Source organism: Schistocerca piceifrons, chromosome 9, assembly GCF_021461385.2.
Source record: "Schistocerca piceifrons isolate TAMUIC-IGC-003096 chromosome 9, iqSchPice1.1, whole genome shotgun sequence".
In the NCBI taxonomy this organism is placed as follows: Eukaryota; Metazoa; Arthropoda; class Insecta; order Orthoptera; family Acrididae; genus Schistocerca; species Schistocerca piceifrons.
Window position 1 is genome coordinate 114,374,836 of NC_060146.1, and position 15,747 is coordinate 114,390,582.

Genomic DNA, 15,747 nt, shown 5'->3' on the forward strand with positions numbered 1-15,747 from the left:
GTCAGTTGCCATACTTCATTTCTGTCTGTATCACATTAGGCATAAGAATAATACAAATATAAACATGACACGATACGTATATTCTTCCGCGTTTGCTGTTGTCTCACTCTAGTTTCGTAGTTTATTAGGCAGGATTTAAATGAGATAGCAGCAAACGCCAAAGAATACATGGCAAAATGTTTATATTCGATTATTCTTATGGTGAAGAGAATACTGCATGTGATTCACATTTCACCAGGTTCCTATTAGCAACCAACTCTTCTCACTGGTAGGAAAAAATTCAGAACGTAGAGTTGGCGATATTTGACAAACATCCTAAACAGTCTTGCCAGTCGGATTTTCGTAGTACATTGAAATTCTGCTACAATCAAAGATGAACAATACGGAATTTGTATTTACTTCGTTGGATAATGTATGAAAATGCAGTGGTCGAAACTCGGGGCGGAGAAAAAAAAAGCTCATCTTCCACCTTTTTTTTTTTTTTTTTTTTTTTTTTTTTTTTTTTTTTTTTTTTTTTTTTTTTTAACTGACGCAGAGGTTTTGGCGAAAGTATTTATCTTTGTGCCTACAAAGCATACCTGTGTAGCGCTACATATATTCGACAGCAGAAGTTATAGTTGTAGCGGCACCTACCAACATTTTTCAGAACTTCCGCTTGCTTTGCACTCGATTCTAAGCCGCAGGCGGTTTTTTGGATTACAAAAATCAGAAAAAAAATGCGGCTTAGATTCGAGTAAATACGGTAGGTTTTCTAAATCGTGCAGTCAGTATTGCATTCCATGTCCTGCATTTCTCCAGGACCAAAATGGATTTTCTCAGATACCAGCCTCTGCCAATTTCTTCATTCTTCAACAAATAATTCATGTCTGTATGTTGTAAAGTAGTTTTTTAAAACATGAAACTTTCCTCGCTTGAAAGGCGCTCAACTGAGGCCCTTCCTTTTAGTATGCGCAAATAACTTTGCAGGCAAGGATTCCATGAGAGATTAGGAATGATTTAAGATAGATGGAGGAAAAATGTCAAAAAAGTGGAAATTTTTAATGAGAAAATACGTTCAAGAAGTTGGTTGTAATATTTCCCAGCGATTGAAAATTTCGGTAACATGAATGATAATGGGACTTGTATGCTTGTTATAAACTTCTGCTTTTTACTGGAGTGGTATGTAACATTGATTTCTGGAAGGGAATGGGAGGTATTTGTGAGCGCAGGTGGCAAAAATGGGTTTGTGGCAAATGTATTGTTAATATTTAAAGTCTAGGACAGAATATTGTGGTTATGCTTATAGAACGTTAAAAGTTAATCCATTACTTGTCTCTCTCTCTCTCTCTCTCTCTCTCTCTCTCTCTCTCTCTCTCTCTCTCTCTCTCTCTTTTTTAAAAAAAAAAAATGTGAAATGATTCAGTGGTTTTCAAGAAGCTCTGTATTTTGTTTCACAATGCTGTGCTCTTTTTGTCACCAAGGAAAGATTTGGCTCGCCTTATATGACCAGTCATTTTTTTCTGTTACCTCCTTAAATAAATCTTATTTAAATCGACTCTTTAATTTGCACTGCAGTGAAACCGTATTTAAGAAAGTAGGCTGTTACATTGGAATTAGATAGGGTACTTGAAATGCGAAGAAACGGTATCTTATTATAAAGTCAAGTGAGCCTCTCATTAGTGGAGACCTTGGGTTCGAAATGAAATAACTGTTGACAGAATGACGGAACAATTCATTGTCAGCCAACTATGCTATTGACAGTGAGAGTAATAATGTAAGCAGCAGTGATCCCTCATAAGCCACTGAAGACAGCTGTCGACAGCAGTATCACTCCATGAGTGGCCTTCCTCTGACATTATGGCTGTGTGCTGTTCAGTGACCTAATTTCTTCCACAGCAGCACACAGCCTCCTCCTCACTTGCAGTCTCCCAAGTGCTGCTGCTGCTTTCTACCCCTTATACACATCTCTCTGCTCTTGCTACACCTTGCTGACTATGTTATATGTAACTTCAGTAATATCACACAGTATTATTGTAAAGAATGTTTAGGGTCTACTTATGTGATCAGTGAAGATAGACAGCATGCTGTCTTTAGTCAGTCATACATAAGCATGAGGAAATGTGAAACAAAAATGAGCAAATGAAATGACCTGTGCAAGATTAAAACCTTTAGGATTTATTCATGTTACAGGTTGTGAACTCGGAACCCACAGTGGAACCTGTCTCTACGGTGCCTGCTCCAATTATTTCTTCAGAAGAAGTCATAGATGCTGCAGAGAAATATATCCTAGAGCGTCTGACACCAGAAGTTGCCACGCAGCTCGTCATCCAAAATATGGTAAATGTTAATTAGTACTATAATCTTCAGATGTTGCTAATACCAAATCATTGAGTCTTTACAGATTGTTTTCTGTAGGGTGTGTGGAAACTGTAAAACGAGTTAAGACACACACAGATGGATAAAAATTGTTGTTTGTCCACTCTCCACTCGTGACTAGCACAGTGTAAGCTGTGCCTAATAATCATATGAGGTATTCTCTGAAATGATATGCACTTTTCAGTGACTCGAAGTTTCAGGTAGACTTGGTGATTCATTCAGATGGGTCGACGGACAGTTCACAATGTTCATGATGCCATGGGATTTTTTTCCAGTTGTTTCAGTATTACAAAGTGTGGGTTTATTACAGTTAAGTTTCCATTAAACATAAAATGTTGCAATCAGTACCTGTATTTTAAACTTTTTTTGTGTTATGTTTCAAATTGTATTTTGCTCTTTGCCTTTGCATTTTAAAGTGTTGCTTTGAACACTGAACATTATATTTTTCATTAGCACTTTGTGCTGTGTGTTTTTTATCTGTAGTGTTGTCATGTAGGTCGCCGTGTTTTGGGCAGTTGAGCTCAAGCACGGCATCCTATTAGTGTCTATAATATCATTTTGTGATTTTTTGACAATGGAAAATCCAGAATTGAATGTAACAATATTGTTACATTTTGTAATTTTTGATTCCCTGTGGAAGAACTTGTCACCAGTGACACATTTTTTCCCCTTATTTATGTTTTTTTAAGTTATAAGCTATATGTGTTTTTTAAACACTTTTTGCATGACACTGTTTCAGATTTTGTTGCACATTGGGAAAGAAACACATTACTTAGTGAGCCTTTATTGTGTGCTTTTATAGCCTAATTCATAAATTAGTAATAGTAGGATGTACAGTGTGTGTACCTGCAGTGTGCAAACACAAGAAGAGCTGGCTGCAGTTCGTGAACAGCTGAATATGCTGTTGGCTGCAGTCGGAATCTGTTGAGGTGACAGAGGATCTGGCTTGTCATGAGGCACCTAATGTGTTGCTAGTCCTCCCCCCTCCCTCATAGAATCTGCTACCAAGGCAATTTGCAGGGCACTCATCACAGGAGATCCACAGAGTGAGTGGCAGGTTGTAATCCATTTGTATCATTCAGTGTCAAAGTGGAAGCTGTCCATCTGGCCTTGCCCACTTAACTTGTGAGTAGACAAGTGACTGTCCCCTTCAGAAGGGTCAGAGCAAACATGTGAGGGGTGGGTTTTTCCATTTATCAGGAGCTCCAATGTCACTCGTGTTATGGAGTCCATTAGGGAAGTAGTGTTGAAGCCTGGAAAGAAGTCTAATGTGTGATCAGTATGTCTTCCAGGAGGGCATCATCTGAGATGTGGAGGCGGCTCTGTCTGTGTTATTGAGGGTTCAGTCATCTGCAGATTGTAGCTTGTGGTGGCACCAGTGACACCCATCACTTGCATTCTGAGACCGTCAATAGTTTGTGTGGGTGGCTGGTGTAAGTGGTGAAGGCTGCTGTCTTTGCTCTTGGGATGCAAACAGAGCTCACAGTTTGCAGTAATGTACTTGAAATCGATCAGGCTCCTTCGTTTTGGAGTCTGGTGGATCTGTTTTGTTAGTTTTGGCTGCAGATTTCTGTACGTACATTATGAGACGGAGAGTTGTATGATGCCCCTTGGTAAGTCAGATGCACTACACAAAAGGAAGCAGCTACTTGGATAGCAGAATACTTGTTGTGAACTTGGAGGTTTTTTAAAGTAGGTGTTAGATGTCCTCTTGGTGAATGCTCACCATCCAGTATGCAACGAGCAAAATCAGATCAAATACAAAACAAGACACTTTGACTGTCAGAATTTTAACAGTGATGGCCAAAGCATTTGTAACAAAGTTCCCGAATTTACTACACTCCTGGAAAGGTGTTGTGCTCAAATTATTCTCTGAATGGAGAGCTGGGTGAAACCAAAACTAGTACTGAAATATTTAACTAGTCATGGAAAATATATCTAAAAGAAAGACTAGGTATCTTTAGAAGGGGAATGTTCTTCACAGCTTACAAAAATTGTTCATGGAGGTTGAAATTCAGTCTAAGAAATTATCTGGATGCGAGTAACTAACATAGGGAAGTTTAAGGTAATTGTGGAACATTTTTATGGGCCATCCAATTTCAGCCACTTTACTTGGACAGTGAAGGAACATAATTTAGTTCCAATGTTACGGACCTGGAGGAATTATAGACAGAGTTTAAGCTGACTGTAAATTGCACTATGGAGAAGTATGTGCTGAGTAAGTGGATTAAGGACAGAAAAGACCCACCATGGTTTGATAACAAAATTCATAAAATGCTGAGGAAATCAGCGACTCTTGCGCTCCTGGTTAAAAAAAAACTCTGTAATGTCAACAGGCCAAAGTCAGTAGAAACTCGTGCTTATGTGAAGAGTTTGATGTGCAAAGCATATGACTGCTTCCACCAACACATCGTAGAGAAAGATCTTGCCAAGAAACTAAGAAAATTCTGGTCCTGCATAAAATCACTAAGTAGATCGGAGGCATCTGTCCAGTCGCTCATCAACTGGCCTGTTATGGCAATAAAAGGCAGCAAAATAGAAGATGACGTTCTATATTTCACGGTTAAGAAATCATTCACTATGGAGGATTGTATGACATACTGTTGTTTGACTGTTTCTCATTCTCCTACATGGAGGTCATAGTGTGTATCTCTGACACAGAAGCAACTAAAAAAGTTGAAAACAAATAAGTCGCCAGGTTCGTATGGAATTCCAATGATCTACAGAGAGTTCTGTATAGCTTTGGCAACTTACTTGGCTTGCATTTACATGAAATCTCTCGCCCAGTGCAAAGTCCCAAGCGACTGGAAAAAAATTCAGACGACTCCCAAATATTAGAAGAGTAAAAGTTCGGACCTGTAAAATTACAGACCAATATACTTAACATTGGTTTGCTGTAGAATTGTTGAGCATATTTTAAGTGTGAGTATGAGAGATTTCCTTCAGATAGAAAAGCTTTTGTCCACAAATAAACACTGATTTAGAAAACATCACTTGTGCGAGACATGGTGTGCCCTTTTGTTGTAAAATATCTTGTGAAACATGGGTGGAGGGCAACAGGTCGGTTAAATATTCCTAGATATCTGGAAAGCATTTGACGTGATGCCCCACTGCAGAATGTTAATGAACATCTTAGCATATGGAATAGATTCCCAGATATTTGAGTGGGTCAAAGCCTTCATGAGCAATAGAACCCAGTGTTCCCTGGAGACAAAAGATCCCTTGGGAAATAGGGTAGGACTGTTCTTGTTATCTTTATACATAAATGATTTGAGGGATGGGCTGAGTAGTAAATTGCTGGTGACGCTATATATAGTATACAGGAAAGCGTTGTCGTTGAGTGACTATAGAGGGATGTAATATGACTTTGACAGCATTTCTGTTTGGCGTGATGGATGGCAGCTTGCTCTAAAGGTAGAAAAATGTAAGTTAATGTAGATGAGTAGAAAAATCATGTAATGTATGAATACAGTAGTGGTGGTGCACTGGTTGACACAATGACTGTCAATTAGATATCTGTGTGTAATGTTGGAAAGCAATAAGTGGAATGAGCACATAGGGATGGCAGTAGGGAAGGCGAACGGCCAGCTTCACCTTATTGAGAGAATTTTAGAAAAGTTTAGCTCACCTATAAAGGACATTGCATATGTAACACTAGTGTGACCTATTTTTGAGTACTGCTAGACTGTTTGGGATTCCTTCCAGGTCAGATTAAATGAAGGTGCCAATCCATTTCAGAGGCATGCTGCTAGATTTGTTACCGATGGGCTTGATAAACACGAGTGTTCTGGAGGGGCTTCATAAACTCGGAGGAATCTCTGGAGGGAAGAAGACATTCTTTTCATGAAATACTAGTCAGAAAATTCAGAGAAATGGCATTTGCAACTGTTGACCAATAGAATAAACTGCGCCCCCCCCCCCCCCCCCCGTGTACATTTAGAGTAAGGGTCGCAAAAACAAGAGAAATTAGGGCATGTATGGAGGTGTATGGAAAAGTGATTCCCCCCCCCCCCCTCCCCCTCTCCATTTGTGAGTGGAACAAGAAAGTTACTAGTAGCAGTATGGTAGGTGGAGTATGTATGCAGGTGTTGTCTCCCAGAATACGCTTTGAACATTGCACATTTCATTAGTGTGGTGCTACGTGCAGTTGTCTTTCACATTGGTCGGTTTGGTTGTTTCATTGAGATCAGAGATAGCATCCCACTGGTGTCATTAACAAAGAAATTTCACACCATGTTTTCATAGTTTTCTTATTTGTTAAGTTTAATTAAGCAGTGTCTTGCTCCCTTCCTTGTACATTTTTACAGTTTTTATTACTAAGGTTTTATTGTTATGGTGTCATAGTTTACAGTTCCTCTAATTGTATTGTAATTAGAATGGCATGAACTATTGCATTTAATAGGTTGTTAAAGTTTGTCATGTAGTATTGCTGTAAACAAAGTTGTTATTATTTGTGATCATTGCATGCTATTCATAGTACGGATGGAGTGTTGTATTAGCAACTGATATAAAACAACTGGTGATTGATATTTTGTCTTAATGGAATGACTGATGACTATGATGCTATGAAATGAATATATTATTAGCCATAATTTTTATAGTTACTTTCATTGTAATAAAAATGCCTTCCCCTCTTCCTATACTTTTTTTAGTTGACTCTTACAATACTGGTGTCTATCACAATCTGTGTACATGGAACTGTTTGTAATTTTATTGTTAATGAAAGTTCATATTCTTGATATAAATAAAATAGAAAGAAACATTCCACATGGGAAAATATATTAAAAACAAAGATTCCATGACTTACCAAACGGGAAAGTGCTGGTAGGTAGATACAATAAAAACACACAAAATTTCAACCTTTCGCAACCACGGTTGCTTCGTCGGGAAAGAGGGAAGGAGAGGGAAACCCACATCCTTTCATCTTTCCCTCTCCTTCCCTCTTTCCTGACGAAGCAACCGTGGGTTGCGAAAGCTTGAAATTTTGTGTGTGTGTTTGTGTGTTTTTATTGTGCCTATCTACCAGCGCTTTCCCGTTTGGTAAGTCATGGAATCTTTATATTAAAAACAAAGTTCATATTCTTTTTATAAAAGAAAATCTATATGATGTCAGTTAAATAAGTTTCAGTAAGCTTTGTCAATAACAGTTCAGCATATCATTGTAAGCATACGGTAATAAATGCCACCGGCCACCAAAATTGTGTACATTGTGCCATGTTGTACAGCTTCTCAGTTTGGGCTCGAGGATCTGCCAGGATGTAGTAATATGTGACCTAAGACTCTGTATTATTTTGAACAAGTGCGTGTTATTAGATTCACGACATTGTTGGATTTTTTTTTTCTCTCTCTTGTATTGTTTGCACCACAGATCTGATGATATGAACACCATAAAATATTAGATTTCGTGAAAATTATATTGGTGACGTAGATGATTGTAATTCCATCCAGTACAAAATTAAGAGTTGTGGCTGTTATACTTACCCCCCTTTAGTAGCACAAGGAAGTATTAGATTGTTGTGAGATGTCATTAAGCTCAAAGAGCAGTGTTCTGTTTGATCCTAAAATCTTTTCAGGAATGTTTTTACTCGGTGTTTATACATACAGTAAAACCTCTTTTTAACAAATCTGGGGACCCAAATATTTTTTCCTTAGGTCAGGGTTTTGCCAGGGTACATGGAGTGACCCAAAATTCCAATTCAAGCATGTTTAGGTGATTAAATTGCTATATAATTACAAAATTACCAATATAATGCACTACACATTTAAGCACAGTAGATGAAAATTAATAAACTCTTCACTGAACACATTCTTTTTCTTTTTTTTTTTCCTCCCCCCCCCCCCCCCTCCCTCCCTCTCTAAATAAAGAAGTAATGTTTGTTTTGTTCTTCTAGCATACTGCAGAGAGTCATCGCTTCAGCTTGTTAATATAAGTAAGAATTATTCATCTGCATTATGAGAAAAATAAATTCATGACCGTATCAACTGATTTCATAAGAGCAGTGAAACTTGATGCAATGCTGTCATTTTTTCTTCTTCTTTTTCACTGTCGCTGCCAGCTCCTATCTTTGTACCTTCATAAGCATATAACTTGCATAAATCTCTGGCATGAAATTTAGAGCATTGTCATCACAAAAATGTGCTGGAATCTCACATTTTCACAAATGTCAGTTTTGCTCCTCCATCCTTCTTCTGGAACAATGTTGTCTTCAGCTGCAACTTATATACTGCAACCAGCCTTTGTGAAACAGTTTAACATTGTATGTTGTGTTACAGAATTTTAGGCAGCAGCAGACACATTCGTACCCTGTACATGGCGGAGTCTCATCACTTCCTTCCTCTCAAAGAATAAAATTGATTTCTGTGCATATGCTACACTGTATTTGTCCTTATAATTGTATCATGCTGGGGTCCAGAGGCTGCAGATGACTTGTGCAGTTCAGAGGAAGGAACACAACCTTCACAGTTCTCAGAAATTGTCACCCTGTAAAGTACAGAGCATAAGTCCAATTCCTTCTTGCTGCACCCATCTTGGTATCTGAATGCTTGAGAAATTCATAAGGATTTCTATTGTTTCCAGGGTTTGCTGTTGTACTCTGAACTAAAACATAATGTTTTTATGTTTTGGAAACACCTGGAGATTAATAGAATAGGCAGCCTTTCTTTAATTTTATTTTTTAACTTTGTGGCATTTTCTCATTAAATGGGATATGATTTTGTAGTATGTAAACTAGAAAAGTCACTAGCTTCATCAGCATTGGAAATGTATCAGAACGCTTAGCAATGTAATGATCTTCCAATAGTTCATGCTTTTTATGACCAGAGCCTCACTTTCTCCACTTACACTTCGGAACGACAGAGTATGGTGTTTTTTTTAAAAAACTTTTAACCAGCCGTTGATCCACTGAAATTTTCAGTATCGATATCGAAAACAATTTCACGAACTCTCTCTTGTAGTATGTTTCCACATATAGGAATACTTCCTGTTCTCAATCCTTGAAACTACATCAGAAGAATATTTTCCAATCATTAAATTTAGACGTATGAATATTCCTGCTTTCTGGATCAATATGAATAGTTAGTTTTGACATTTAGGAACACTTCCTTATTTTTGAACATGCTACACATGTAGACGGCATGTAATCGTATTTCATCGCCATGTGTGAAATATTTTTGTTAAGATTGTCATTGACGTTGCAGATGATCGTCTTCTTTCTCTGTTTGCAGACCGTAACTCCACAAAAGTAAAGTTCATAACTTCGACAATCCAATAAACTAACAACTACACTTTTTATGCTTCATAATTATAATGACTGTGACATCACGTCACATGGAAATTGATTTCCGATTCTTTCAACGAATCTACGGGTATCACTGTAAGAGAAGTAGAGTTATTGACTACGATCTACATGCCTGTCAACTGGTTGAATCGTTTACTATTTACTGTGTCACACAACAGTAGATACAACCCATGTGAAATGAAATTGAAAGAAATTGGTAACCATTTGACATGTTAGAAATTACGTAAAAACTGGATTTCAATTTGCAAAATGTTTCGCGTCTATTCCTTAAAAGCAGACTTTTTCTTAAAGAGGGGGTTTGTTAAAAGCTGGGAGAAATAATGTTATCCTTATGGGAATTTTGCCAAGACTGTTGGAAATACTCATAAAAAGCGGGATTTCCTTAAAAGAAGGTTCAATAATTCAGGGTTTTACTGTAATTATACAGTGATGGTGTGCAAATCCTCACATACACGGCGATATTTTAACAAATTGTCAGATTTCCTGGTTCAGAGACGCCAAAAAGAGCAATATGTATGTTGCTCTGTTTTCTTAGCTATCTATCTAGGTAATAGTCACACCTGGGAACATCATACAGTTGAGATAAAAAAAAAAAAAAAAAAAAAAAACCTTGGCTGCATTCAGCCATTTGGACAGTTTCACTTCTTGGAGCCATCTGTGTAAAATTCTGGTAACTCTGTGTACTAATATTGTATCATTGTGTTACATGCTTATTTGTTGATGTGCTTGAATGATGATGCAAGATTCTTCTCTTTGTAAAACAGTTTTGTCTCATCAATCACCATCATAACACAAAAAGGAATGCTGATGTTTTCATGTCTTAAACAGTTTATTTCTGGTATAAAAAAAGTATACAGTACAGTAGAATTAACACCCATAATTCTCTGCCATGTGGCATTAAGTCTGAACAGTAACAATCCTCTGTCTAAGAATAAAATACATATTTACTTGATAGAACTTATTTAATCCATAGATGAATTTTTTCAAGAGAAACAGATACTGTATTTATTCGTCTTCTCTCTTTGTTTACTGTTGGTTTCCAAGGTGTGTGAGAAAAGTAATGAGACTAACAAAACTGCGAGTGATCTGGCAATGCTGCGTTCTACTTGGGTAGACCAATCTATTTGTCCCTTCCTGATGTTCAGAGTTTCACCTCAGTGAAATTATTTTTGTTGTGTTATGAAAATGGAACAGTGGAATTTAGAGCAATGTTATGGCATCAAGTTTTGCATTCGCTTGGGGAATAGTTGAGTGCTACTTTTGAAAAGTAGAGACAGGCCTATGGGGAATATTCCTTATCAAGAGCACTAGTTTTTTGCCAGCACAGATAATGTTTTTGTAAGCCCGACAACACATTGAAGATGAACCTCACTCAGGAAACCTTCACTGTCAAAAACCAATGAAAATATTGAATGCGTAGTGCTGTTGTGAAATCAGACCTCTGTTTAACAATAGGAACAAACTCTCAGCCAAATGTATTACAAGGGAAAAGGGTGGATATTGAGACCAGATATTGCAGAAAAGTGGATGATGCATCATAAAAATACCCAATGTCTCACAGCCACCTCCATCACGGAATTTTTTACCTCGAAAAGCATTCCTGGTATTCCACAGCTTCCCCCACCCCCCTGTTTTTTTACCTGATATGAACACTTGTGAATTTTCTCTTTTCATGAAATTGAGAAATGCCTTAAAAGGACATCATTTTGGAACTCTGGAGAACATTCAAAAGAATATGATGACATGCGATCTGAAGTTTTCCTGGCGTATTTCCAATTTGAACAGTTCTCGGGTATCCGACCGGGTAGCGTCGTAATTTTTCCACAATATTTCGGCAGATGTACGCGCTGCCATCTTCAGATGGTTCCTGACGAATGCTGTGCTGTTCCTCTCAGCGCCTTATATATGATAGCCGTTACCCCCTCCACAGTTCCTCTCCCGGTGTCTTTGGTGCGGCTGGTGCAGCAGCTACAGGAGGTGGTGGGGGAAGCGGTGCCTGGTTCTGAACTGGGGTCTGCAGTCTCCCTGCTGCCGCCGTCGTGGGTGGTCCTCGATCTGTGGGACTGCATCTTTCTCTCCAGGCTGATGCAGGGTTCCAAGCCTGACTAAGTTGAAGGCCGCTGTCTTTATTAATTAGATTGTCCTGTAGTCGGATTTCGATGGTCTCTTTAGTAACACAGTCCCAGAAGTAAGATTGACAGAGACGATAAAAAATAAGTCTCTTTACTTTTCTCACAGATCTCATATGTCTTATTTTGTCACACAACTGAATATAACAATTACAGAATTGATATTCACGCATATTATTTCTTTGTACATTGTTCCAATTTTTTTGTCATCAACTGTTTTTGCTACGTTCATTAAATTGACTCTGAAAATTCTTGAAATGCTGAATTAAGTTCCCATATAGTAGACTGATCTATGGCGTATAAACACAACAGATATCAGTATTCACACTAGCTTTCCAGCTTGTTTTTTTTTTCTCTAACAGAATTACACGTGCACGTCCATGACAAGGTTCTTTCACGTTGTTTTCTATGTAATTATAAAGTTAATATTTTCATTTGTTACATATTGCATCCTTGCATAACAGTTACAGGATGGCAGTTAAAATCCATATCTTGCTATCGAAATTTGTTTTTTCTATGGTTTCCTTAAATAAAAAAATACAGAACAGTTCCATTGAAAAAGGCAGTCAATTTCCTTCACAGTTCTCATTGGAGCTTGCAAGCCACAATATGTGCATGCCACAAATGGCCCTCCTGAAAATCTGTATAAATAAAAAAATAAAATTCATATATACATTTTAACAATAGCAAAAGTGTTCTGAAGTATCAGAAGATATGTAGAACCTCTCTAAAACTAAATATCTTAGAAATACATTGGTCAGTATTTCTATTGCTTTCTGATAACATTAAGTACTATTTCAATACAATTTTCAAACTAATGGATTTCGTGAATGTATGTGGTTGTATGATAATTTGTGTAGCTACCGCCACAGTAGCTTACCTTCAGTACCCTTAGGGCTGTTTGTATGAAGCAGCGTAGTTCAGTCAGCAGAGAAACAGACATTGATTGAGCTGAACATGGGAATCTACATTGTATAAATGTTAATCTCAGATTTTCTCCTTAATTATGCTTGATTTTGAATAGTAAAATTTTGTAGATAGTCTGCTGCAGTGGCACTAAAAAAAATATACACATTTTGTTTACCACTCCCCCACAGCTGAAATTCAGAATTATTTTTCTTAAAGTTAGGATAAGGATAATATTGGCAATGCAAATAATGGATATTGCTGTAAGAATTCTTGGAGGTGACTTGCAATTGAAGTGAAAACGTTGAGGCAGTGCATAGACACTTAGTGGCAGAGTAAGAAAGTGAAATTAAGTATTTTCGGTGAATGGTAGAGGGTACAGTGTTACACAGCAACCAATGATGATCAAATGTCTCACAAAAATGCTCTCTAGGCCTCAGTAGCAGGAACTCCACAGTTTGTATTAAATTTTGAACTACTTGCTTAAAGCGCTATGACAACCACACACACACAGTGATGGAAAAAAATATTAAGTCAATTAGCATACACAATTATTGACCAATAAGTATATGAAATTCTCTCAGGCGTTCAGTGGTAGTGTGCTGGACTTACGGTTAGATCCCAGAGAAATCTGAAGGTCTGAGGAAGGCAAGAGTGTACCACATCTCAGAGGATGTGTCCATTAAATCACTGGTGGCCAAACCAATCTTTGAGTTGAAGAGATCTCTGCCTAAGCAGACAATGCAGATGTAAACCTCTGCCACTATCTGCTAGTTTCCTCTGTGCATAAAGCAGCATAAATCTATTGGCAGTGATGTCGTGTATCCTTACTTCGTCCCAGCAAAATTCTGATAGCCTGATGTGACAACACATCACCACCAGCTCTGCCTCACTACCGAATGGTTAGTCCCAGGTACCTATGAAATTATCAACTGCCAAACAACACATTCTCTAACATATTGGTTATAAGGAGGATGACGACAACACGTTTGGCAATACATGTAACGACATTCCTCTCAACAGCGAGTGGTTCGCCTTCCGTAATGTTCGCACATGCATTGACAGTGTGTTGACGCATGTTGTCACGCATTGTCGGTGGATCAAGATACAAATATCCTTCAACTTTCCCCACAGAAAGAAATCCAGGGACATCAGATTTGGTGAATGTGCGGGTCGTGGTATGGTGTTTCGACAACCAATCCACTTGTCATGAAATAAGCTATTCAATACCGCTTCGACTACATGCGAGCTATGTGCCGGAGATCCATCATGTTGGAAGAACATCGCCATTCTGTCATGCAGTGAAACATCTTGTAGTAATACTGGTAGAACATTACATAGGAAAGTAGCATACATTGCACCATTTCAATTGCCATCGATATAATGGGGGCCAATTATACTTCCTCTCATAATGCCGCACCATACATTAACCCACCAAGGTCGCTGATGCTCCACTTGTCGCAGCCATCGTGGATTTTCGGTTGCCCAATAGTGCATATTACGCCGGTTTACGTTACCGCTGTTGGTGAATGACACTTCGTTGCATAATAGAACGTGTGCAAAAAATCTGTCATCGTCCCATAATTTCTCTTGTGCCCAGTGGCAGAACTGTACACAACGTTCAAAGTCGTCGCCATGCAATTCCTGGTGCTTATAAATATGGTACAGGTGCAATCGATGTTGATGTAGCATTCTCAACACCGACGTTTTTTAGATTACCAATTCTCATGCAATTTGTCTGCTACTGATGTGCGGATTAGCTGTGACAGCAGCTAAAACACCAACTTGGGCATCATCATTTGTTGCAGGTCATGGTTGACGTTTCACACATGGCTGAACACTTCCTGTTTCCTTAAATAACGTAAATTTCCGGCGAATGGTCCAGACACTTGGATGATGTCGTCCAGGATACCGGGCAGCATACATAGCACACGCCCGTTGGGCATTTTGATCACAATAGCCATACATCAACACGGTATCGACCTTTTTCGCAATTGGTAAATGGTGCATTGTAACATGGGTAATGTATCACGAAGCAAATACAGTTTGCAGTGGCGGAATGTTACGTGATACCGCATACTTATATGTTTGTGACTATTACAGCGCCATCTATCACAGAGCAAAAAAGGTGTTCCAACTAAAACATACATATTTCTTTACATACTACACAAATATGTAATAAAAAAGGATCTTCCTGTTTAAAAAAAAAATGCAGTCGATATCTGTGTGACCTATGGCAGCACCATCTAGCGGGCCAACTATAGCATCATCTGATTTCCACTTCAAGCTAGACGAGTTTCGTTCTTTGTAGTTTTTTCGTTTGATGCTTATTTCGAGAGATATTTGGCCCGGTCACTATCAATGGACCACCCTGTATAAGAATGCTCGCATGGTGTGCTTATGCCCCTACGTGGTGCTGGCTGGCTGGAATAATAGTGCCAATGCTATTTTTTCAGCAGGTGAACTGGTTGCTGTGGGGGCAGTGTGAAGTGAGATGGGAGAGGGAGTGGGGGTTGGTGGTTAGCAACTCGGTGGAGTGGTAGTTATATGGGCCGGCATGATTATAGCAGCTGGTAGGAAGCACCACTCACTGAAGGCATTATGGGGATGTGAATTTGGAGGGAGTGACAGGATGGAGGAAGGGTAAACTTTTGGGTAGAGGTGCAGAGACAGTGGTTTACCTGACATTGAGTCCAGCAGAGAAATTTGAGAATTTTCTTCTGCTTGTTTTCTTCCTCCTGTACAACACAAAACCTTCAGTAATAAACGCTGTGTGTGTGTGTGTGTGTGTGTGTGTGTGTGTGTGTGTGTGTGTGTGTGTGTGTGTGTGTGTGTGTGTGTGTTTGTCATAACACTAATATCTGCACTTGAAGCACAATAGATGTGACGGTAGTAGATTTTGTGGTGTATCTTAGTGCATCTCCTGTTAATTTAAATAGACCTTAGATCACACTCAATTGATGACAGCAGATTTGTGAACTGGGTTAATTTTCTGAACTAAGATCAAAATTCTCATTTATACAATCGAGCATTAGTAATTTACAGTTTTCCAAAATTGA

At 38.4% G+C, this 15,747-nt stretch overlaps 1 protein-coding gene across 1 annotated transcript in view; it reads left to right on the plus strand.

Moving 5' to 3' along the window:
* Positions 1-15,747, plus strand: part of LOC124717129 (symplekin) — a 126,148-nt gene that overhangs the window by 39,264 nt on the left and 71,137 nt on the right. The window contains exon 8 of the mRNA XM_047243866.1: positions 2,170-2,316. Coding sequence (XP_047099822.1) covers positions 2,170-2,316 — 147 coding nt within the window. The remainder of the gene's footprint in view (positions 1-2,169; positions 2,317-15,747) is intronic.